Source organism: Drosophila serrata, unplaced genomic scaffold (assembly GCF_035046125.1).
Source record: "Drosophila serrata isolate PLE 108 unplaced genomic scaffold, ASM3504612v1 contig_2, whole genome shotgun sequence".
NCBI classification, from domain to species: Eukaryota; Metazoa; Arthropoda; class Insecta; order Diptera; family Drosophilidae; genus Drosophila; species Drosophila serrata.
The window spans coordinates 1,176,084-1,202,304 of NW_028256900.1; the positions used below are offsets into that span (position 1 = coordinate 1,176,084).

General features: G+C 36.5%; 1 protein-coding gene across 1 annotated transcript; it reads left to right on the forward strand.

Annotated features, from left to right (window-relative positions):
- Window positions 1-503: 503 nt before the first annotated feature.
- LOC110178928 (transketolase-like protein 2) lies at window positions 504-2,747 on the forward strand. Its single transcript, XM_020946219.2, has 2 exons — window positions 504-1,422; window positions 1,486-2,747. Exons 1-2 carry the CDS (start codon window positions 604-606, stop codon window positions 2,536-2,538), a joined length of 1,872 nt encoding a protein of 623 aa, XP_020801878.2. The 5' UTR covers window positions 504-603; the 3' UTR covers window positions 2,539-2,747.
- Window positions 2,748-26,221: the final 23,474 nt, after the last annotated feature.

Genomic DNA, 26,221 nt, shown 5'->3' on the forward strand with positions numbered 1-26,221 from the left:
GTCTTGCATTTTGGGATTTTATTATATATTTTCTCGCACAATATCAACTGCACTTTTTTAACCGTAAATTCACACTGCAATTTCAACTAATTTTCATTCAGGATTTATTTATTACTTCTTGTTGTGAGCTGCGTCTTTCAAAATATTTATTACCCTGCGTTTTTTTATGGCATTTCTCAGGGGTTTTGATTGATTCGAGTGTGTATTTGAGGATTATTGCTTGCAATTTGCTACGAATTTTTAGCAATTAATAAACAAAATAAAAAGGGAAATAAATGAAAGACATAAAACGTATTTTTCTCAAGTCGGTTACTTGTGGGAATTCTTTCAAAAAGGGCGGAAAGCAGGCAGAAATATCCTTGTTTTATTACAAATAATTTTATGGGTATCACGTAAAAGAATACAGGAAGTATCTGACTTTCAATAGGTTTATAATTTTAGTTTTCTGAGGGTAAAAAATGTGGAAAAGTATATTAAGAACTTCTTCCCTAAAAAATTCGATATCAAACTGACACCCTTTTTATAAGTTGTCTCAAGTTTCTGTTCCATTTGACAGAATCAAAAATCGAATATCAAATTTTGGAGTATCAGAGAGTTGGAAACATGTCTTACCAAAAGTTGGACAAAAAGGCTCTACAGAGTATCAAAGATGTGGCCCATAAGCTGCGTATTCACTCAATAACCTCCACTCAGGCGGCCAAATCTGGCCATCCTACTTCCTGTGCCTCTCTGGCGGAGATCATGGCTGTGCTCTTCTTCCAGCAAATGCGTCTCAATCTAAAGCATCCCCGAGATCCCTCCAGTGACCGACTGGTGTTATCCAAGGGACATGCTGCACCCATTCTCTACGCAGCCTGGGCAGAGGCGGGTCTTTTTCCAGTAGAAGAGCTGCGAAATCTACGCAAGGTGGACAGCGACCTGGAGGGGCATCCCACACCGCGTTTAAACTTTATTGATGTGGGCACTGGCTCCCTGGGACAGGGAATTGCCGTAGCCGCCGGTATGGCATACGTGGGTAAATATCTGGACAGGGCTGAATATCGTACGTATGTGATCCTGGGGGATGGCGAATCCACCGAGGGAGCCGTATGGGAATCCCTACACTTTGCTGCCCACTACAAGTTGGACAACTTGTGTGTTATCTTCGATGTGAATAAGATGTGTCCGGTGGACATGTCCGCTGAAATGGAGGTTTATCGGGAGAGATTGGATGCCTTTGGTTTCAATGCTTTAATAGTGGATGGTCATGATATTGATCAGCTGACCAAGGCCTTTTACAATGCTGCCAGCACAAAGGATAAACCCACTGCCATAATGGCCAGAACTACCAAGGGCAAGGACTTTCTATCCGTCGAGGGATCCGAGGAGTTGCATGGACAACCGCTGGGCAAGAAGGCGGAGCCTGCCATCCAGCATTTGCAGGTCAGTTTACATATATTTATTATTTAATTACATTTTATTAACTTATTTACTATTATTCGACAGTTTCTGATCTCCAATCCCAATGTGCGTTTAACACCCAAGAGAGTGAGCAAGTGTGGCCGAGCTCCCGAGGTTAACATCAGCAATATAATGCTTTGTGTTCCGCCCAATTACCGCCTTGGGGACTCGGTGGCCACCCGGCTGGCCTATGGCATAGCTCTGGCCAAGATCGCAGCGGATAATCCCAGAGTAATTGTCCTCGATGCTGACACCAAGAACTCTACGTATGCGGATAAGATGAGGGATGCCTTTCCAGCGCGTTTCATCGAGTGCTATATAGCCCAACAGAATCTGGTTGGTGTGGCGGTAGGTGCCACCTGTCGACGTCGCACTGTGGCCTTTGTCTCCACGCATGCAACCTTCTTTACGCGAGCCTATGACCAGATCCGCATGGGTGCCATCTCTAATACCAATGTAAACTTTGCTGGCTCTCATTGCGGCTGCAGCATTGGCGAGGATGGACCGTCACATATGGGACTGGAGGATATAGCCCTGTTTCGCAGCATCCCAGGCAGCACGGTATTTTATCCCACGGATGCCGTGAGTGCAGAGCGTGCCGTAGAGCTGGCCGCCAATACAAAGGGCGTGTGCTTCATCCGCACCACCTATCCAAGCACCCGAGTTATCTACAACAACGATGAAGTGTTTGTTGTGGGGCAGGCCAAGATTGTGCGCCAGAAACCCTCGGATGAGGTGCTCCTGATCGGAGCTGGCGTTACCCTCTATGAATGTCTGGCTGCCGCCGAAAGGCTGGAGGAAGACTGCATCACAGCCCGTGTAATTGATCCTTTTACTGTAAAGCCTCTGGATACGCGTCTCATTGTAAAGCACGGAAGGCTCTGTCATGGCAGGATCGTTGTAGTCGAGGATCACTACCAGCAGGGCGGCCTGGGTGAGGCTGTGCTCAGTGCCTTGGCCGATCAGCGGAACTTTGTGGTTAAGCATTTGTATGTGCGTACTGTACCACGATCGGGTCCACCCGCCGTACTCCTTGACATGTTTGGCATATCCGCCAGGATTATCTACAAGGCTTCCATATGCATTTTGAAGAAGTGAGGAAGGAATAGAGTCTTTTGACCTGTGACAAAAATTTTAGTTTATTGTATAGGCCAATTTTTAGAAACTGACAAAATTTTAACTGAGAACAATGCAAGTTTTCTTCAAAAATACTAAATTCATAATGAATACCCAGTTTTGTATGAAACATCAAGGGAGAACCTCTGAATTAAATGTAGTATTTTAAAAGGAATCTGTAAATTCAAAAGCGTAGAGCTTTTTTTAACATCTCTGTTAGGAAAACCTATTTCTTAAATCCTTTTGTAACTTGATTAACCCCTTTTTAAGGGTGACCTGCCCTGTTCCATTGACTTTAGCTTCGTTTTGCTGCATTACCTTTTCGCTTTACCTGAACTAATAGCCGTGCAACGTGAAATGCTCTTCATGCCACCAAAGTTCATTGAAAAAATATTGCATTTGGCGAAACTCAATTGGTTGGAACTAATTTTTGGGATTTTACAGGCTGACATGATCATTGACTGCGTTGGCGTTGGGTTCGGTATCAATTTTGACATATTTATTTGGAGTGACCCTTTTTTCCCAGAGGCGCAACGAATTGCAGTCGTCCCCCCTGTTTTTGTGGTGATAAATTTCTATATTGTGGTGTTTACGACTTCCTTTTCCCTGGGTTTTGGGATTTTAAAATATTATATTTTGTGATTTCGAGAGGGTATATTGTTTGGAGATTCAGGTTCACAGGTTCTTTTATTTAAAACACAATATAAAATTGAATATTATAAAGATTAGGTGAATTAACAAAATCACTAAATATCTCTAGCACTTTCTACTTTCTTTAATTATTTTGTTAGTCAAAACAATTATAGATAAGTATATTTTATTCACATATCACTAAAACAGTAAGGTGTAAATTATTTTAAAATTGTTAGCTTAGAAAAATACTAGAAAATTGTAAAAAATGATAAAGAATTAGGTATCTTCTAGTCGAATCCCTGTACTTTCCCTTATTATCTTTTCTTCGCCTGACCAAAGGCTATTTAAAAATGATCCCTAATGACATCCGCTGTGGCATTCATCCATTTAGTCATCTGCCTCTGTGGCAGCCGAGGTCCATTTATTGTCTTTCTGCTTCCTAATCAGTACATTATATTGTTTGTTTGCTCTCGGGCCAAAAAGGACAAGGGGGACAGCAGGACAACAGGACAACAGGATCTGAGGACAACCGACAGGATGTGAGTGAGTGAGAATGTGCGGTTAAGGGTTGGCCCAAGTGGCCCAAGTATCCCTTCCGATTCGATCAAAATTTACGATAAATGCTTTAAAAATTCTATACACCTCAAATGTACAATAGATATAGCGTAGAAGTTTTTCACTTTACGTTAAGTGAGCATGGCTAACTAGATTGGTTAGAGATCATAAATTTAAAAGAATAAAAATAGATTAGATGACATCACATGTGGAGGAGAGTCCTTTTGTTCCTGCCAAACACACATGTGAAGGAGTTGGATATATGATATGGGGGTAGATTTATGAAGGGAACCAATGCACCTGCTTAGAGATCTGAAAATATATACATATATCATTTAATGAGGAAAATCTGTGCCGATGAAATTTGTAAGCAATTATTTGCGGCGAAAAAGAGACCAAAAAACAATCATCAATCTCTGTCTGTTGCTGTTAAAAGCACATGCATTTAAATTAGACATTTAAGCCAGTCTCCCCCGCTGGAAAATCCACTCCCCCAAAAAATGTAAATTGAAACAAGGCCAAGTTATGCATAATTATGCGAATGGATGATACCCAGTGATTATTATTTGTCTAGAAATTATACCTCTTTATTTTATTCCCTTTAATGCTACAGAAACATCAGAATTCCTTATGGAATTTGTCTTCTATAAATATATATCTTATATCAAGATAAACATAAACCTTATATACCTTAAACATTGTACAAAAAATAAAGGGTACCCCAGAGAAGTGTCAAAAGCAAAAGCCGAACCAGGAGCTGTGCCCGGAAAATGCTTAATAGGATTTTTACAATTTTTACTATTTTCCTGCGGCAGCTACTGGTAACCAGTTAACTCTCAACCCTTTCTCCTGCTTTCTCCTCTGATTTTTTTTGTAATTCTCCAAATATTTCGCCTTTTCACCGGATTTGAATAAAAAGGGGTTAGAAAAATGCCAGTAGAGCTCAGAGCACCCCTGTGTGTCGCAATGGAAATTCTTTTACACTTTTGTTTTCCCTTTTCCTTGGCTGTTGTTACAAACACACACACACACACACAGGATATGGTTATTTTCTTATTCCTGTTGTTAGGGTTTCATGCACCGCATAACATTAAAATTCAGATTTTGATTGATCATTCTGGTTGAAGCGATTTAAAGGAAAAGAGAGAGAGAGAGTGGGTTCTGTACAGGAAGGTATTGAAAGGACTTAGGGTGAAGGATGTGAGAGGAAGGACAATTTTAAAGGTCCAAAGTGGGATGTTTAAAGCTTGTCTAACAAGATTGTTAATTATTGGTTTAAAATGTATCAAATTCAGTATGAAAAACATTTTAAAATAACTTGAAATGGGTTTTAGAAGTCTGTAACTTTAGTTACTTCTTTATTTTATTCGAAAACCTTTCTCTGTCGTATTATAATTGAATTCTATATAAAGTTCTTATAACTCTTTAGATAAATTTAAACCTGTTTTCATTATTTATTTATTTTTCTATAAATAAATTAAACTAAAGAATTAAAAACTAGGACTTGCAGCTGCACTGCATTCATTTCTTCATTGCATTTGCATATATAAAATCCTCATGAATCTTTAAATACATTGCCATGGATGAACTTTAATTTCTCTTTGCCAAATAAGCAAGAGTCCTTTGAAAACATTTATGCAAATGTTGGCTTCTTGGAAGACACATATTTAGAGGGCGTCACGCTAGCCAAACTTTCCCAGGGAAATTTACAAAGAATCCAACAAAGTCCTGCCACTTTCTATATCCTTTTTTTGGCTTTCACACACAACGGACTGTGGAAACGGGGAAATCACTTAAATATGCATGAGGCACAGGCAGTCAACGAAAATTCGATTAACAACAAATGCATATTGATGGAATAATTGAGCAATTCTAATGAACCACAACAAACACCAGAAAGACGGCGACAATAAAAAGAAAAAGCAAAACAAATTGCAATTGTCAATGGATCGGCGGAGTTTTTTATTCCAAGGAACCACAATATTTGCATTTGATTGACAACAAAGTTAATTGAGTGTGAGCTAAGAATTTGCATAGGGTCGAGGGAAAAAATAAACATTTATTAGATTTAACTATGATTTTTTTCTATTTGTAGAATCCCTTTCCAGGGGGGTAAAGTCATTAATTCGCCTGACAGACAGGCCCAAGGCCCAAGGTGAGGTGACTGATGATGGGGTGTTGAGGTGAGAGATCTCTCGGGCCTAAATGTCATTTCAATGAATTTATAATTGGGAATTATGTGAGTTGTTTTTTATTCTATACGGGATTTACTTTTGCCTAGAAAATTTACATATTTTTTCCACCAATCCCTGGTGTGTGTGTGTGCTTTAATTAATGATTTTATGCAAAGTTTTCTCAAAGTCTTTTTGATATTTTGCATACATGTGTTGCCGATCCATTAATCAGGTCGTCTAAGTAGCTGCTTGAACTCATTAACCCTTTTGTTCAGTTCAACCCATCAAGTTTTGTCTTATATAAATATTTGCATTGCCATGAGAACAGGAGTTTCTTTTACTTTTTACTTGCAACGCAATAAATGAATACAATTGGGTGAAACAGAATATCCTTATTAATGATCTTCTTGGTGTCACATACACAGGATTCACAGCCTCTTTTTTTCCGCCGTTTTAATTAGTAGAAACCTGACTGGCAACCACCCTGCCGTGACTTTTCCTTTTTTCCTTGGAAAAAAATAAAACCCCCAAACCCGCTGTGAGATCATATATCAAATATTTGCTACTTTTGCCTCCTATCAAGATGCCCATTAAGTCAATAAGTGGGCCTCTAATATTATGCCATATTTTGGGAATTGCTAAAAAGAAAATAGAAAATCGAAACGATGAGGAAAAACAAAGTTTGTGCTGCGGTGGAAAAACTGCCAGCGATAAACACGAATAAAACATTTGAGGTACATTATTATGTCAGGCCTAAGAATTATTGTCACAGATTGTTTTCCCCAGATAAAATCCTGAATTATGGGGGCAAACGCAGCGGGCAATAAAAAACACTATGGTGAGTTAGAAAATGTAAAGGAAATAACTTATTTTGAGGGGTTGCAGATTATTGCAAAATATAAGAAAACATTTTGCCAGAGTCACGTAAAAAACCAAACTTTACATATTTCAATCAGTTTTTATTTTTATTGTTCAAAGATAAAGCACATTGTTGTTATGTTAGAAATGTGTTTAAAGTGCTTCCTCCTCACCAAGTTTATCTACTCATTTCTCACTCTTTAACAACTCATAATTAAAACAAATAAATATGTTACAGTTAAAAAATGGAAAAGATAACAATAACTTATGCGGGTAGATAAACATTTGACTCAAGCTTAACCCCATCAAGCCGCAAATTAGAACTCAGAGCGCAAAGTCACGCAAAAAAAAAAGAGAAAAATACAAATGAACGTTGGGATAAATCATATAATTAATTGTTTCGTAATTCGGTTGTGTGTCCAAACATCATTAATATCTATAAGATTTTGACGAGAGAGATCTTGTTGGCATTAAGCCACCACTTTTGACTTCTGGGACCCGCATAAAACCTTCAGGGCTTTTGGGTTTCAATTAAACGCGCGGATTAAAATACAGAAAACCCAAGTTCACGGCGACTTTCGCACTTTGTCGTCGTCTACCCGACAAATTGGTATAGAAAAGAATATATATATAATGTATAGGATAATGGCATGCATGATTCATTAATAAAAATCATAATAAAGGCGTGGCGAATGATGTCACGTTTTTGTGATTAGCTCCGTTGAAGAAGCCAAAGGATTGTTGTGGGTTCGTAATTAGTTTTTTCTCTCCCATCTAATGCATTTTGATGATGTGACAGACGGACGTCTTACGCTCCACTGGGTTTTCTGGATACAAAGGAAAACCGAAGGAAGTGTGGCAAATTTGATTAATTGCTCAGGATCGAACTAGTCCGGGGTGCTTATTAATATATTTTGGATAATTTGTCAGAGAAGAAAGAATTTGTAATACAAATTAGAAACAAGAAAGTGTTAAATAGTCTTTAAATAATATATAAAACCAAAAAGATACTTCATAAATATATATGAGAGCTAAATTACAATTAATAAATTGGATATCAAAGCTCCAAAAATATCAATTAAATTTCTAGAATACCTAAAAATCTTGCTAGAAACAACTCTATAAAATCTTATAAAAATAACTACCAAAATTTACATAATTTCTCGATTCTCACAAAATCCAGCGCATAATTATGTCTTTTAAAAACACATAATTTAACGCAAAGAAAAAAATGCCCGCCTTGAGAAACAAGTTTCCAAAATCTAAGCAGGATGTAAGTAACAAACTGGACGAATAAATATAAAAAAAGAACAAAACAAATATATAATAATTTTATGCAACAAGATCATAAAAATTTCCGCACCATATATACATGACCGTTGGTCATAAATATTCAAATTTCACACTGAAAGCAGTCGCAGCATCCCAAGTATTTGCATCAATCATAAGGCAAACCAAGAGGAGGCTCATTAAAAATCATAAAAGGGATTTTTTGGTGCTCTCAGTGTCTTCCTGCGCCACATCCTGCCGCCAGCTGACCGACCAGGATGTATTTGCATATAAAAGGCATTTAAACGCAACAAATTGCATGTAAATGGAGATTTTTCCCCACCGAACTGAAATCGCCACCACTAATTATGCTCATTCACAGGACGTTGAGATAAATCTTTGGGAAAAACTGTCCCATGCCGGTAATGGTGATGGTGGTGGGTCATTCTCGTCCTGCTGGACCGAACCAATGTGTGTGTCCTGCCTATAAATTTTCAAATTATTTTCGTCCTGTTCCCAGGACAACAACCACGTGTTAATGCCGATGGATTCTAACCCTTTTGCTCGGGATGTCCTTGTCATCGCCTGACACTAATGTGCCGCATTACAAACTGTTGAGCAATTTAATTTAATGCCCAGTACTCCTTTTTGGTCCTTCCGTGTCCCATCTCGTTTTGCCGCTGCTTAAAGATTTATTCCAGAAATTTACATGGCACATTTGTTCAAGGGTTAAGTTTTTCACTTTCAACGAATTTATTTATTGCTCTTTCGCGTAGGTTTTTTATTTTTCTCCTTTTTGCGGTTTTCGGTGTTATTTTCGGTTCATTAATTGTAATTTTCTGGCTGAGTTTTGATTTAATTAAGTTGCTCTCTTAGGGGAATGAGGGGTTTTTTTTCTGAAGAGCTCTCTGAAGAGTTGTTTCAAACTAAATGAGTTGGAATAATGTCCGTAAATGGGACTGGAATGGTTAGACGAGGCTGGAAATTGAATGAGTAAAGAATATAATCAACACACAAAAATCAGAATGTTCTGCTTAAATTTTATGACTTTTTTAAAGGATTTTCTTCAGGTTATTAAATGATGAATTTAGATGTATTTATCTCTAAACTGTAGGTAAAATTGTTTGTATAAATTATGTGAGTGTTCTGCTTAATAGGTCCTTAATTATGTATAAATTATTTAGAAATCATAACTGCAAAACTGAAGGGAAATATGTGCAAAATATTGGATGACAAAGAAGTTTAAGCACCCATATTTCTTATAATTTCATAACAAGTACTTACTAAATTTTTGTCATATTTATTAGTTCAACAAATCTCCCACGGAAACCACAACTTTACTTCCTATTTAATGCTTCTAAAAATCAATTTTTCCAAGAAATAAATTATTTTTTAAAGATTTTCCTTGGTGACAAACCAAAGCAACCGATTAAACAAAGCTCAACTGTTGCAATGTTAACCACAATGGCGAAAAAAGGTTCATTATACCCGCTGGTCTAATAGCTGTACTAAGATTACCACTGTCTGTCAATCACGTTTATGACTTCTAATGACAATTCTCTTTATTTTTTTCGCTTTTTATCGTGCGTCTGTCATCAATAAATTAAGTCGATACAAAGGCAAAGCCAAATCGCACGCGATTGAAAAGAAAATCGGAGGGGGAAAGAAAAAGCTCAAATGAGCTGCAATTTTTTATTGCCTCGTCGCGTTGTCGTCATTTCACCTTTTGTGAGCACGTCACCGGGAAATCGAATGCCAGAGCAGACAGACTTAATTTCATTTTATTTATTTATTTATTTATTTAGCCATGACAGCCAAAACCGATTCGGTTCAATGTTTCGCATTTTACAACATTATTTAATATTGGTTTTGCTGATCAGCGGACTCTCAGTATCATAGCCCATCTTCCCCCGGAGGTGTCATGGTGCCGTCGTCTCTCCGTGACTTTTATGCGCAATTGCCCGCTAATGGCCCGAACTTGGCTTCTGGAACGTCATTCGCATCATCATCGCCATCGCCATCGCCATCCATTGGCATCACGAGAGACTCGGGGAGACTTGCACATTCCAATTGCCAGCGGGCAAAATGCATTTTTCACTTGGCTGTCAACGCAACGACATGGCCACATCAGCAACAGAACATAAAGAAACTTGCTTCAAGCACGAGAGGAGATTCATAAATTATCTGAAAGAAACCTATACATATTTATTAAGAAATGGTTCTAGAGCAGTTTTGGGCTGGTAGCTTTTGCTGACAAAATAACTAACAAAGGTTGCAGTCATTTCACTAACTGAGTGAGCAAGCAAAGGATTTTCGTGGACAACGCACATAATTTGTTGTTACAATCTCAAGAGTAAGAGAGAAAGCAGAGTCAAAGAATTTTTGTTGTCATTAAAGCCAAATGTTAATGGCATTCTTTTTTTTAAAGTTGCACTGATCAAAGAGCTACGATTGTCTGAAAGAAATTGAGAAACTAGCTATAAAAAATATGGAAAGAGTACAGGGAGCTTAAAGAACCCTTATGTGCCCACTCATGTTCTTTAGTAAATGTATAGTTATTTATAAAATAAACTCTTTATTTATTGGTATAAGAAGCTACATATTCATTCATATATTTATTTAAATATCTATATATCTACCTATCTACCTATATATCAATTTATCGATGTATTTATCTAAATATCTATGTATCTATCTATCTACGTATCTACCTATCTAATCTAATCAATCTATGTATCTATCTATCTAAATATCTATTTTTCTACATATCTACCAATTTATATATAAATTTATCTATCTATCTAACTTTCTATCTATCTATCTATCTATCTATCTATCTACCTATCTATCAATCTACCTATCTATTTATCTTTCTATCTACTTTTCTATCTATTTATCTATCTACCTATCTACCTATCTACCTATCTACCTATCTACCTATCTACCTATCTATCTATCTATCTATCTATCTATCTATCTATCTATCTATCTATCTATCTATCTATCTATCTATCTATCTATCTATCTCTAATATATCTCTAATATATCTATCTAACTATACTTGCTAAAATGATCCCACAAAACTCTTCGAGCAACCTCCTTAGTAACCGATTACCCGGCAAAGTCTTGGCCAAGTTCCCAGATAAAATCGTCCGTCATTGAGTGGGTGAATGGATGACTTAACCCACGGCCGCCCAACTGGCAACTACTCCACCTGTCTGCACTGATTGAATGGCTGAATTGGTAAAGTCCTGAGGGGGGGAGTTCTAAGGAAACTTGCGGTAGCTCCATATAGTTTGATTATCCGCCAGCTAATCCCAGGAACCCCTTGGTACCGAGCTTGATTTTATGACAGAGACACCTTCCCTTGCTCCAAATCGTCGACATAAAATCTTAATATATGAAATTAAGCTGTCATAAATTCACTTTAATGCGCTTTAACTTAATTGCGAGCGAGGAAAATTGCAATGAAAATAAAACTACTTCAGCTCTCGACTCTCGCCAGGTGTCATTCAAGTAAAACACTAAAAGAAGGCGACGTGAAGGAGTGCATCAGGAAGATTATTAAAATATATACCAGCTCCAAGGTGAATAATTGAAATTTGAATGCCGAAAAACTTGGAGAAAAAGAAGAAAGTTTGTCTGGTTTTCTAATTAGGAATTTCTCTCAAGTCCTCATTAATAATCCAAACTAAAGGGACAAGGGGGAGACGTGCACGAGACAAGGCATTAAATCAATTAATTTGAATAGTTGTGCCAACATTTAGAGCAATTTTTCAGTGACAAGAGGCGCGTGTCACTGAGGGGAACCCTTGACATTCTATAGGATTTTTGAAGGGGCATCGGGCACAGTTTTGTTTCAAGATTTATGGATGGAAAAGATACTAGGGTCTCCACCACAGTGGGCATGCTTCACCGCCTGCATCCCATAATTAAGTGCCAGCCATGGCTTTGTGACTTTACAAATTCCAATCAGCACAGCCTCTGAATCCCAATTGATTCCTAGGACAAGCCATAATGTTCCGATCATGATCCACATGGCTGACATCCTCCTTCGCTCTGTGGATTGTATGATTTATGATCGAGGGGACAGACAACATGTTTATTTTTAAGGGGAACCAAGAGACCACAGCTGAAGATCGGGAAATAGGTTTTTCCAGTGTCGGTATTATCAGGATAATTATATATTTGAGGAATTTGAAATCTTTAGATAGCATATATAATATATTAATTGGGAAAACCAAGTTCTATCGAAATTATAATCAGCGAAAAATACATCTTCTTTTTTAGAATTTTTAAAAATATATTATTTATATAATAATCTTAATTTTTTATATAACAAATCCTGCTTTAACTGATCATATATTTACTAATTTAATTCTCACGATCTATCTTCATGATGCTCCCTCTTTTTTTTATCCAATATTCAAATGAATAATTTGTTAATTAATCATGTAAACTCATGAAGATAAACTGGAATTTTGACTACAAAACTTCTACAAGTTTTCAATGCAATCACTGCGCTTTTCCTGCTCTTTCCATGAGTGAAAAGAGGGAAATAGATGCTGAAACATTTCGGCAAGATTAATGAAGTTTTCTACATAAATCGAGAACAAAAGCAGCCAAAAATCAACATCAAAAGTTTCTATTTTTTGGACTCATCACTCAAGCGAGACGGTCAGAGGAAGATGCAGCAGCATCCGTTGGAATTTACCTTGGTCATGTCACGGCAAAATGGACAATGGACAATGGGGCGGCGTTAATAATTCATGTTTCAATTAATTGCCATTTTGTAGTCCCTTTTTTCTTCCCGCAGCAGTCAGTCAACACCTTGACCAGACACTCTGTCTGCCGATGGACTTTTCACTCACATCTTTGATGCCATGTGAAGTGCCAAGACGAATTTTAAGTTTTTTGTTTAGCCCTTCTGGGCATTAGGATGATTAATCCTTTTGGTAACTTGCCTGGTCAGTTTTTATGCGCAATTTGCTTTGATTAATTTTTCTCCTTTTTGAGTGCGTGTGATATGATCTCATGTCTCCGCAGCATCTTTCTGAGTATTCATGAGCTTTACAAATGAGTGCACTTTTTGTTTTGGATCAAAGGGTTAAGCTAAGCGGAAGATATTTGAGGATATTGTGGCTGATTCCTGGAATATCAGTGAAAACTTGGAATTGATCTTGAAGCATGTAAATATTTATTCAAAAAATGTGTCTTAACTTTATAAATGAAAGTGAAAATTGAAGTTATAGGTTATTTAAAAAGAACGTTTCTGGAATAGTACTATTCTATGAAAAATAAGGGGGTTTCAGTCATTAAAAGAAAATTTAAACAACCTTGAAGTACTTGACAGCTTTAAAAATATAATTTTTTAATATATTTTAAAAGTATATAATATATATAGGTTTTTATATTCTTTCAATAAATTTTTAGGGTATTTCTAAGATATTTTTCTTTAAGGTCTAAGCATTAGGGTAATAAAATTAATGCGCCCTTTAAATTTATTATTTTTTCAAAGCCTCCAGCATTGACTTTGACATTGAAATTTCCCTCAAGTGCCAAAGTGTATGATTCGATGTTCATAAATTGCCATAAAAAGGCTTAAAGTGCTTAGAAACCAACGAAAATGACTTGAAATACATTCAGTCTGTAAGAAATAAAAAGCCAATCAAAAAGAGACAACGACGAATACACTTGAACTTGACGCTGAGATGACAGAAAAGCCAAAAGAATCTCAGGGAAATTGTGCGTGTAACTGCCTCGGTGACGACAACAAAACAATTTACATATTGACAAGTCTGTCAGAGGGATATGTCTTCACAGCAATTCGATGGCCACAAGAATGCTTTTGATATAATGCAATTTTCAGACAGATATGAAGAGCTTTCGCTCCGATTGCATTTGTCTGACGATTGTGTAAGGTTATATCCACTAGACTTGGATGTCGTCGTGGCTGCTGCTCCTGTCATTGCACCTGATTGTGGCATGGAGTCAAAATGTAATTTCTAGTCAAAGTCAAACACAAAAATGCAGTTTAACACTTGTCAGTTTGCTCTTTCTCTCTCTGGATTCTGGCTGTTGACATGTAACTGAGACATGCAATCCCAATGCATCGGGAAACTCCAAACCAACATCAAAGTAAAAGTTTTTCTATATAAAAACGCACCAGGGGGTCCACGGGATTCGGTTATATGCATGTGCTCTTCTAGCTTCGGTGTTTTGGTTACACAAAAATATACTCTAAATGGGGTGAGAGTTCTATTAAATAAGAATTTGATTTGAAGGTATATTTCCTTGAATATTTAAACATAAATTGAACTTACCTCTCCTTAAGTTTGAAGTCTGCATTAAATTTCTTCAACTTGTCTTATGAAAAAGCCCCTTAAAATAGGTAAAAGTATTAACAGCTCTCATTATATTACTATTATAATGTTAACATTAAATTTCTCTGTCTAGATCTCATTATTTTTCTCTCAATTACCAGGAAAGAGCATCCATTATTCCTTATTCTTTAATTATGGCTTGGCCTGGCTCCCTTCCTGTCATGTCATTTGGTATGTCGCCGCCTTTCCTTCAATTGAATTCTTGTATTATTTTTTCCCTTTATCTGTATTTCAGCTACAAAGTGCTGACTCCACTCTGTTCCCCTAACAATTTCCTAGATGTGCTCTTATTTTTGGTTGAGGCTTCAAACACTCACGCCGCCGACTTCTTCGCCTTTTGCCTTTAATTAGCAGTCCGATTTATTTATTTACTTTTGTTCTGTTGTGGGTTTATCTCTGACTGGCTCATTATTGGGCCGCTTGAGATTCCTTTTTTTTGGGTTTGCTTTTAGCTATTGAATTACATTGGAAACTATTTGGGGAAAATCTTCCATGTTATTTCAATAAGAGTGCTTTCTTTTGGGGAAGATTATAAATTCGATTCGCTTGGTTTTTATTCAGTGTGTGGAATGATTTGATTAAAATGTTTTGTGTTGGGGGGCAGGCAATAAATGTCTAATAAAAATATAATTATTGCTACTTGAACACAGGGGATCCTGTTTTCCAGGTTTCGCAGTTTATCTTTGGGTTTTTATGGGTGTTACACCCTCGCCTGGCACCTTATCGTTGGTTGGGAATCCTTGGCAGTTAAGCCACTCCCCTGACCATAAATTCTCCAAGTGTATTTCCTCCCCCACTCACACACCTTTCCCTCTGCTCTTTCTGTATTGTAATTTTATGTGAAAATTTGTTTATTAAGTAGACTTTGATAGTTTTTCGTGGCCAACCGAGAACTTAGTTTAATTTATTTCCACTTTTTCCTTCCGGGCTGGGAATGGTAATTAAATGGGTGCGGTTTGGCCATTAAAAGGCATATAAATTTATCTGGCATTAGTCTTGATTTGTTTCCACATACTTATTTCGTATTAATATCATTCCTTCTACATTTCTCTAAAGATTTATTAGTAGATTTTTCATTGTCAACACTTGAAGTTGTTTAATTTATTTGTGAAAAAACTTCCCCCCTCAAAAGAACACAAGGTAGTTAATAATTAACATATTTTTTGGGATAAAAAATTCAAATAAGTCATTCCCATCTTCCCTTCTTCTCTCATCACTTCTAATTTATATAAAATTTGTTGCATTTATTTTGGCTCCCCTAAGAGATTTCTCATCGTTTTTTCCGAGTTCTAAATTTAACAACAAAATGGAGCAATAAAAAGGCGTCACCTTGCCAAATGGCTTTCAGTTTGTGGCAGTGGATGTAGGGCCAAAGTAAATGTGTTTTATTCTTGGGCGCCCACTTGAGGCACACACTCGTGAGTTCAGGGAGGAAAGGTGGTGTTCTGAATGAGGTGATTTTTAAATTAGACTGTTGGGGTAACACAAAATGCTCCCCAGCAGCGTTTTAATTGGTATTTATAGAGAGAAAATGTGTTGAAAAGCAATGAAGGGATTGAAAAAACAAAGAAACACAAGACAATGAATTGTTTTTTGATTGTTTATATATCAAATGTTATGCCTAATATATATTTAATTAATTTTATAAGCAAATATATGATAAAGACATTACATTTTACATTTTTCTTGAATTCTACAAGCTTTATTTTATTGTTTAAATTTATCTAATGCCTAGTATTGATCCTATATATAATTTATTTTGTATTATAAACATTATTTGACTAATGCAAACCTATTCCTTATCAATTTGTATCATCCAAATATCCATATAAAAGTCGTAAATCCAACAGATCTCTCACTGGATTTATGGACAGCGTATTTATTAACTCCCCGAGCTGGAACCAAGTGGGTCAAGCTACCCAAAAACCTCCTGTAACCTGCCAAACCACTTGGTGGCCACGCAATCCCTTGACCCAAAAAGGGGTTGTCCAGCCTGGGAACCCCATCCTATGCCAATCTCAATCTCAATCCCAATTCCAATCCTTTTTTACCATCCTCGAGTGTCAGTCTGTGGTCATATTTCATTTCATTGGCCAACTCGTTCCTTTTATTTCTGGTCAACTTGTGGTTGAGGTTCCGCAGAGAAACAAAGACTCTCTTCGTCTTGCCTTGAAGTGGCATCCGATGGACATTAACATTTAAATTTTTATTACAAACAAATTCGTTGCGGTTACAAATGCGTCAATGCAAATAAATTTTTTAAAAATAAAGAAAAGGAGGAAAGGAGGGTTGGACTCTACTTCTGTCAAAGACACTACAAATTACGTACGGTCAATAAATCATGGCTCTTGTCAAAATAAATGCATAAATTTACCAACTGTTTTGCGCCTTCCATTGGGAATTATAACAAACAAAAAAGTGAGTTTATCAATTGAATTGGTTAGTTTTATCCTTTTGGGGATTGGATTTGTTAAAGGCTTAGTCAAGATGGTCAAGTTAAGTTTGCTAGGTTATATTCTAGGGTATTTGTCGGGTATATTAAATATTTTAGTAGGTTTAAGGAGTTCAAGGAATTCCTCTATTAAGCAGGTTCTCTAAACATACATACATTTTCTAAACGATTTATTGACCAATTCGTTTAATAGTATTATTATTTTAATATTAAAATACATTTTCTTCAAGGTTGGTAGTTCTAAGTGCCTTAGAAAATACGTTCTGTTTCATAAGACTGATATATATTTTAATTGCACTAAACATCATTTAATTTCTATTATTCAAGAGTTATATTTTTTAATATTTATAATACATGTGACATAGGTTAAATTCCCTTTCTTACAATTTTAACAAGATCTAATTTAAAAAAGAAATCCTTTTTTTAAGAGCATGAAATAGTTCATATTATATTATTTTGAGCAAATAATGGTCAAATGGTCAAACGGTGGTCACTGCTTAAGCGTTTATAATTTTTCGATTTATAGTCACATTTATTTACCGATGTACCGATAAAAGGACAATGGCAGGAAAAGGAAGCCAGTGAATAAGTCAGGCAAATGATTGATTGCCCGGCAGTGAAAGAAAGTCAGACGATTCCCAAAGGAATTGAATAGCAATCGCCTTGGTCCAGCTGTAAGCAGGATAAGGAATGAGACAGGACAGGACAGCACAGACCAGGACCAAGGCAAATTTGTAACAATAAAGCGTAAAGTTAGGCGTCTTTTGGGAAATTCGCAACGCCCAGAAAGACAGGAGAAAGGGTTCAAGAAACCGGAAACTTGCTAAACGAGTCGGCGTTAGATGGAATCCCCCCAAATCCAAAGGGATGAATGATTGATACCCGGCAGTCACACAAAAATTACTCAATTAGTTAGGCATTAGCCAGAAGGAGGAAAATCATTTGCTGGAAAACCCCTTTACCCAACCACAAAGACTCTCTCTCGATTCCTTTGACTTCTTAGCTGAAGCGTAAGTCCAGTGGCCCGGGCAATTAGGGGAAAAACTCAATTGGTCGACCACAGAAAACCCCATTATAAACAATTTTCCTTATCGCTACCGTGGAATAAGAAAAACCGAAAAAAATGCATTAGGAGGTCAAAAAAAAACGATCTTAGAGCCATCACATTAGAACCTTCTTTAGACACTTCAGACCCGGACAATAAACCGAAATTGCTGCAAATCACGGCAAGTAAATTGAACAAAATTGAGGCCCCGAAAAATTTGTTGGTAAATTAAGTATAAAGTACACCCAAGAGGAGAGTCTCCATTAGCATGTGTACCGGAGTTTGGTTACGATGCATGATTAACCGCAGACGAAGGGAAGGGAGACGCTCTCGATGTCCCGTCTGGAAGAGATTGGGTTTGAGTTTGGGTTTGGGTTCTATGGGTTATACCTTGTGGGTTCTGGTTTCTTGGGTTTTCTCTGGCAATTAACTGGCGCTAGCTAAGGAGGAACCTATGCATTAAATGAGGTGGAGTATGGGAGAGTAGTAAGGAAATGGTTTAAAGTTCCATTATTAAGTTCAAGAACCTTTCAGAGTCTTGTATATATATCTACCCGGGCATTGTCAATTTTTTTGTTTTAATTTCACACATTTTGTTTATCAAATGTATAACCCTTGTGGTGTGTTTCTATAACTTCTATTCAATACCATTCCATCCATTTATTTAGTCTACTTCAATGTTATGCGTCAATGCCAGACTTGTAGACCCTTAAAAACATTTACATTAGCCATCAAGTTCTGTGGCAATTAGTGTGAACAAAAAACACACTCAAAGTGTGTTTTTTTAACCTATTGTTATCACTTTTGGATATTGTTGTCAAATGCAAAGTACACTCAAGTGTCGAAAGAATATATTGTGAATGTGACACAAAACCGAAAAACGGTGCGAAATTCAAAATCACAACTGGAAGTTGACAACCTACAAAAGCACTTGAGACACAGATACAACAAGGGCCACAAGGACACACAAAAAGTTGCAATTAGCAAATGTAAACAAGAAAATAACTCAATGTCAATAACAGTACCAATCCATATCGAAATGAGACGTAATTCGGCAGGGCCTTTTTCTCGCTCTTTAATATAAACTTATTAAGTTAATTAGCTGTGATTTGCGATGCAAAGAATATTCATCTCACCCGGCATCATTACCAGAAAATTGCAGTTGCAAAAAAAATAAATGTGTATCGCCAACAGCAGCAGCTACCGGTTAATGCATTAAAGTATTATGCAAAAAGCAAAAAATTGCAAAAAGAAATGGGGGACGGCACAAGAGGGGAGATTCGAGAGTTTTGAAAAGGAATATTAAGTAGGAAATTTATTTAAATAAAATGTATATTTCATATAGGGAATATTTTTAAATAATGTAAGTTAGTACATATAGCAAATATTAGGAATAAGAGTTCATTTATTTTTATGGCTATGCCCTGATTTTAATATTTCAAATATATAAGTCTTAAACTTTAATATTTAATAGTTCAAAATCTACTTAATATTGAGAAAAATATGTATTGTAGATACATATATTTAATTCTTAACATATGTTTAAATGTAAATACTTCAAAAAGGTTTCTAAGATACATAACATATTTATTTGTCGGTATATAATATAATAGACTCAAAAACGGATATTATTTTCGAAAATTTATTAAAAAATCTCCAAGAATTTTCATATATTGTTCTAAAAACTCTACAATCTCCCCCAGTAAAACATAAAAACCCAGCAAAAAAGTCAAATGAAACTCAGTCAACACCTTGCCCCAATGCAACCTGAAAAGAAATAACAGAAAAAAAATATCCCAACGCATTTTTAATGGATTTTTTACGAATGAGACTCGGTGACACGAGGAGGCAGGAGTTGGTATTATGCGGGTATTACTGTTGTTTGTTTTCACAGGAGCTCACAAGCCCAAAAACCGAAACCCAGACCCCAATCCATGAAACCCAAACCGAAACCAAACAAACGGCTCCAAAAGAGAAGCTGAACATTTTGTAATATTAAAACCTGCGGTCAGGTCTGGCACACTGGGCGTGGTATCTGTCGTTGCATCAGTTGCATCAGATGTAGGAACCCCCCAAAGAGTAGGGGGATGGGGCTATCCAATGGATCTCTGCGCGTGGCTCAAGCGTGAAAAGTGCTCTCTGCCATTGCCAAAAAGATGTATTACCAGACAACAAACAATAAGCAGTATAAAATACAAAAATAAAAATAAAATGTAGGGAAAATTTTGAATTAAAAGATACCTCCGGAAGCTTATAGTTAAGATTTATAAGGAGGGATTGATATGAGTTGATGTGTAAAAATTCTTCTAAACACATTGTTATATTTTTCTTTAATAAATTCTTATAAAATCTTGTATACAAGTTAATAAGAGTACCATTATACCCTCCTTTCACCTGATTACAGGATATACAAATGGAGGAAGAGTGGTAAAAAAAGTGTTAATAACACTAATTTGTCTGCGGTTAAAATGGTAATTTTTGTGGATTTTTCTGTTGGCTGGGGATGGATGGTTGGATGAAATTGGGTACATTTGGCCTGGCTTTTGTTTTATATATTTTTGCGTGCTGTGATTGGCAATTGTCAGGTAGGACTTTATGGTCAGTAGGTGAAAGGCAAAAGAGTGGCAGTCAGCAGATAATGAGATGTAAACGACCACGAGGATCGGATACATTATTTTTTTCTTGTTTTGTTGATTGTAGTTGTCGGGCCTCTGGATATATCTGCACATAATTGGGTGCCAAAAACACACCACAGATCATCGACAATTGGCCAGGCCAATAAGGAAGAAAACTCTTAACAAAAAAAGAGGTGCGAAAAGGGTCGAAAAGTTAATTGGAGTTTGTTTTTTAGTTGGAATGAGTTATCAAGGTGATTTTGGGTTTTGTGATAAATTATAACACCAGAAAGTTTCAAGAAATATATTTAAGAAGTTATACAAAATTCTTTTTGAAACATTTCTAGTCAATTAAACAAGGCTGTCACATGCTTTGTAAACCAATTGCATTAAATATAATTGCAGCTACTTCAGTTATGTTAATAACCTTAACTAACTTTGTTAAGCATACTTGGTTGTAAGTTAAGCGTAACCCTTTTACCAGTTAACCATTAGTCCTGCCCTGTTTAATAATAGCTCCTTTCCCTCTTTTAACCCACAAATAAATGTATAAAGTCACCCGCATCCTGGGAAAAGTAATGCAAAATAGTTAAGTTGGGGGGGGGGTTTGGGTGACTTATAATCGAACGTGCTTCCACCTGGTGCTTAGTCACCCTTTTTTGCTGCCATTTCTGGGCAATTATCTTTGGCTCTCCTGGGTTAGTTCAGTCTTTTTCAAAGGAATTTAGCTGCGTAATTCCTGGTTTTAACGGTTATTTTATATCCACTTGCATGTACTTTAAAGTAGTAATTATTTTGGAATATTCTTTAGTAAACTAATTTACTTAGTCTTTAGGGAACTCCAGGGATTTAGTGAGATATAATATTATATATTTTATATATTCTGAAAGCTGATAAAATATATACAAATTACTTCAAGATTATCCCTTTAATTTCTTTTAAATACTTTACTACCTTTTCCCTTGCGAACTCATCCAACCTTTACCTATAAACTTCCCCTCCTTTCACTGGCGTTGTAAATTTCCGCCTTTGGGTGGACCAAAAAGAAAGCTCTCCAGTGGCATCCTCAGCATAATCATCATCATCATCAGTAGCATCCTCATCCGAATGCACTCAAGCATATAGAGCAATAAACACGGCCAAACGATGACCACACATAAATGCAAAAAGGGACCCCAAGCAGGAAGAAGAAACGCACTCTTCTTTGCCCAATCAAATGGAAATAATTGTGGTGGCAGTCCGAGGACCAGAAGACGAAGTGCTCCTCCATTGTGTGTCCAGAGTGTACTTTCTACTCCCCAGCTGACCAAGTTCATACTCATTCTTATCCTCATCCTCATCCATACCCACATCCTCATCCTCATCCATACCCACATCCTCAAGCCTAGAGTCGCACTCTCTGAAGTGTTGATGCATCCAGCGGCCTATTGATGTGGCAAAGGACTGTGGTTCTAATCAGCGATGAACATTTGGATTTATTTTTTAGGTTTACAATGTGGAGAAGTAATCAATATTCTCGGATTTTTAAAGAATTTTGTATTAAAATCATGTAGAAATTAGTTAGAAATATTTTTTTAAAAGGAGAAAGTCTGTTAAACATTTGTATTTACTGTGATCTTTAACAGAAAAAGTATTTATTTTGAAAATAGTGTTTAGATTCTAGTTTTTAGTAAATATATATTTATAGTTTTTGTAGAGTGAAATAACTAGATTTCACTCTACAAAAACTATAAATATTTTAAAAGATGTATTTAATTTTTGAAGCATCACTGCTTCCTATACACCTCCTGTCTTGTTAACTCGCCACATCAATGATTTCTTTATTGAGCCTGCTCCGAGAACTCCTTTGGGGATCTGATGGTCATTGTAAGTAGCCTGAACAGAGAACTCTGCCAATTAGTTCGTCTATCATTGTGAAGCTGCCACAAAAGGGATTTTGTGGTTAGTTAGTGGCTTTGCTTAGGTTTCACAAGGGTTAGAGAGAGAGAGAGAGGGAGAACAAGGGGATATAGAAGGGGTTAAGCCGCCTTATGAGTTATTCCCATCAGCTCAGACCATTTGATGTTTGAGCTATCAATAGAGAGAAATATGCTTGATTTAAGAAGGATTATTCAAGTATCTATTATGGATTTCGAGATGAATATAATATAATAATAATAATATATATTTATTTAAATATTAAGTCTTTAAATTTACTTACTAATTTCTGACATGAAAAACCTAAAAGGCACTTTAAGTTAAGAAAACTTATTTAGATATGATATAGTAGTTCGATTTTAATAAAAGTTTACACAATATTTTAGATTATTGTATAATGGCTATATATCAAATTTTATGAAAATCTGTTGAAAACTGGAAAAGTTATAATTTGTTTTCTTAAAGTTTTCCGATCGTTCCTATGGCAACTTTATATATTTGTATACATATATGTATAAACTCCACCGATTCGCCATTCCCCGACTTATATAATAGTCAAGTTATATAGAAGAATAAGTTCATGGTTTCAATCAAATAGCTTCCAATTGTTCCACATCTGTGCATATGATTTCCAACTCGTTCTAACATCCCCGGAACGAAGTGACTGCTGCTGGCCACGTCTCTGAAATGTGGTGTGTTCCAAAAGTTTCAATTCATTGTTTATTTGTGTTCGAAGTTAGTAACTGATCATACATACTTCCTGGTGATAGATACTTACTGATCAGAGTTACTTAATGTTCATAGATATTTACTGATCAGAATTACTTACTGCTCAGAGTTACTTACCGATCAGAGTTAAATGAAATATCAGCTCGCTGCTCCTCTCTGCCTCTCCCCCTCTCTCGCTATGTTAATCGCTCTATGTTAATCTCTAGAGGCAACTGCTTCTCTCCCACCCACTCACACTCACTTTCTCTGCTATTCTCTGCTCTGCTCGGGGATTATATATAGAGGCGCTGGGGGCCCGCGCGCCTCAGTCTATCCTAGGGGTACCTAGTGTTAACATCTCAAGTGATAGTGATTGTGATTACCTTTCGATCCCAAAAATATGACGTGGACAATGCAATACATCTGGATGACTAGGAAGAAGCTCAGAGTTAATTACTACTCATAGTTAATTACTAATCATAGTTACTTACTGATCATACTTACTTACTGATCATAGATACTTGATAGTCATTGATACTTAACTGGTCATAGATACTTAATGTTCAGAGTTATTTACTGCTCATAGTTAATTACTGATTGCATATGATTCCTAACTAGTTCAAAAATCCCTGGAACGAAGTGACTTCTGCCGGCCAAGTCTCAGAAATGTGGTGGGTTCCAAAAGTTGCAAGTCATTGTTTATTAGTGTTCGAAGTTAGTAACTGATCATACATACTTACTGGTTATAGATACTTACTGATCAGAGTTACTTAATGTTCATAGATATTTACTGATCAGAATTACTTACTGCTCAGAGTTACTTACCGATCAGAGTTAAATGAAATATCAGCTCGCTGCTCCTCTCCCCCTTTCTCGATATGTTAATCGCTCTATGTTAATCTCTAGAGGCAACTGCTTCTCTCCCACCCACTCACACTCACTTTCTCTGCTCTTCTCTGCTATTCTCTGCTCTGCTCGGGGACTATAAATAGAGGCGCTGAGGGCCCGCGCGCCTCAGTCTGTCCTAGGGGTACCTAGTGTTAACATCTCAAGTGATAGTGATTGTGATTACCTTTCGATCCCAAAAATATGACGTGGACAATGCAATACATCTGGATGACCAGGAAGAAGCTCAGAGTTAATTACTACTCATAGTTAATTACTAATCATAGTTACTTAATGATCATACTTACTTACTGATCATAGATACTTGATAGTCATTGATACTTAACTGGTCATAGATACTTAATGTTCAGAGCTATTTACTGCTCATAGTTAATTACTGATTGCATATGATTCCTAACTAGTTAAAAAATCCCCGGAACGAAGTGACTTCTGCCGGCCAAGTCTCAGAAATGTGTTGTTACAAAAGTTGGAAGTCATTGTTTATTAGTGTTACTGATCAGAATTGCTTACTGCTCAGAGTTACTTACTGATCAGAGTTAAATTAAATATCAGCTCGCTGCTCCTCTCTGCCTCTCCCCCTCTCTCGCTATGTTAATCGCTCTATGTTAGTTTCGAGAGGCAACTGCTTCTCTCCCACCCACTTACACTCACTTTCTCTGCTATTCTCTGCTCTGCTCGGGGACTATAAATAGAGGCGCTGAGGGCCCGCGCGCCTCAGTCTGTCCTAGGGGTACCTAGTGTTAACATCTCAAGTGATAGTGATAGTGATTACCTTTCGATCCCAAAAATATGACGTGGCCAATGCAATACATCTGGATGACCAGGAAGAAGCTCACTCGGATAAAGCCACCCATTCTTGGTCACTACAGTGGAAGGAAGTAAACAATGACGTGTCCTCTACTGCGGTAAGTCTTAACCATGACATTTATATTATGTACGAAGAAGTTATTGGTGGTATCCGACCTAGGCCTAGACTTTATATTCCAATTAATTTCTTTATTGCCATGGTCGCTTTTACATATTTACTAGTCATAGATACTAACTGGTCATAGATAATTAGGAATCAGAGTTAATTACTACTCATAGTTAATTACTGATCATAGTTACTTACTGATCATACTTACTTACTGATCATAGATACTTGATAGTCATTGATACTTACTGGTCATAGATACTTAATGTTCAGAGTTAATTACTGCTCATAGTTACTTAAAGTTAATTTATACTTATTGGTTAAAGATACTTACTTATTATAGTTTCTTACTGGTCATAGATACTTACTAGTCATAGATAATTACTGATCAAAGTTACTTACTGATCATAGATTCTTGATATTCATAGATACATAATGTTCAGAGTTACTTACTACTCGTAGTTAATTACTTTATATTATCGGAGACGACTCATTCACTGCGTTGCAAACTTCTGTCTGAAATTATAATACCCTGCAAGGGTATAAAAACAAATATATTTTCTTACCCACATTTATAAAACAAGTTCCTTTTTCCCCTAAAAGGCATCAACAACTCCAATGAGTGCTTAGGGTCCTATCCCTACAAACAGCTTACCTAAAATAACTAACATCCTTGCATAAAAGGAGATCTTCTGCAACCCTTCTCTTAGAAATCTTTCCAAACAATTAAGCCCAGCATTTGTGAAAACCAATCCTTGACAATATTCCCCTTAGTAAAAGAAACTCTTTTTTTTTTTTGCTCTATGAAAATGCCGACACACTCGACTCGACTCGCCGAAAAAATAAAATGTGAGATACGAGGGGAGATTCTAAAGGAATTTCTCAAGTGTTTGCCGCCACTGCGCGTTATGCAAATTTCTCGGGACTAGGAGGAAAAATGAAAAGGTGGAATTATTTATGAAGGAATGAATGAAATCTAACCGAATTTGTTGCAGCTCAAAAGTACAAAAAAACAGAAAAGAGCCCAGGAGCCAAGCGAAGCGTATGCCACTTGTGCCCAGTACAGTTGTCATTTGAATTGGTATAAGAAGGGGTATCCCTAGGAGAGTCGAATGGTGAATACCCTTTGAATATTTTAAAAATGACTGGAACATTTAAATTGTTTTCTTTTGACCCTTTAATAAGAAAGTTTAAAGATATTTTGCTGAACAACTATTAACATTTCAATTTGATTTAA

What these genes read in the sequence shown, in the direction of transcription:
- LOC110178928 (XM_020946219.2), top strand. Translation starts at nt 604, where the DNA reads ATGTCTTACCAAAAGTTGGACAAAAAGGCTCTACAGAGTATCAAAGAT. An exon ending in CTGCCATCCAGCATTTGCAG is followed by an intron (nt 1,423 to 1,485) that starts GTCAGTTTACAT and finishes ATTATTCGACAG; the next exon opens with TTTCTGATCTCCAATCCCAA.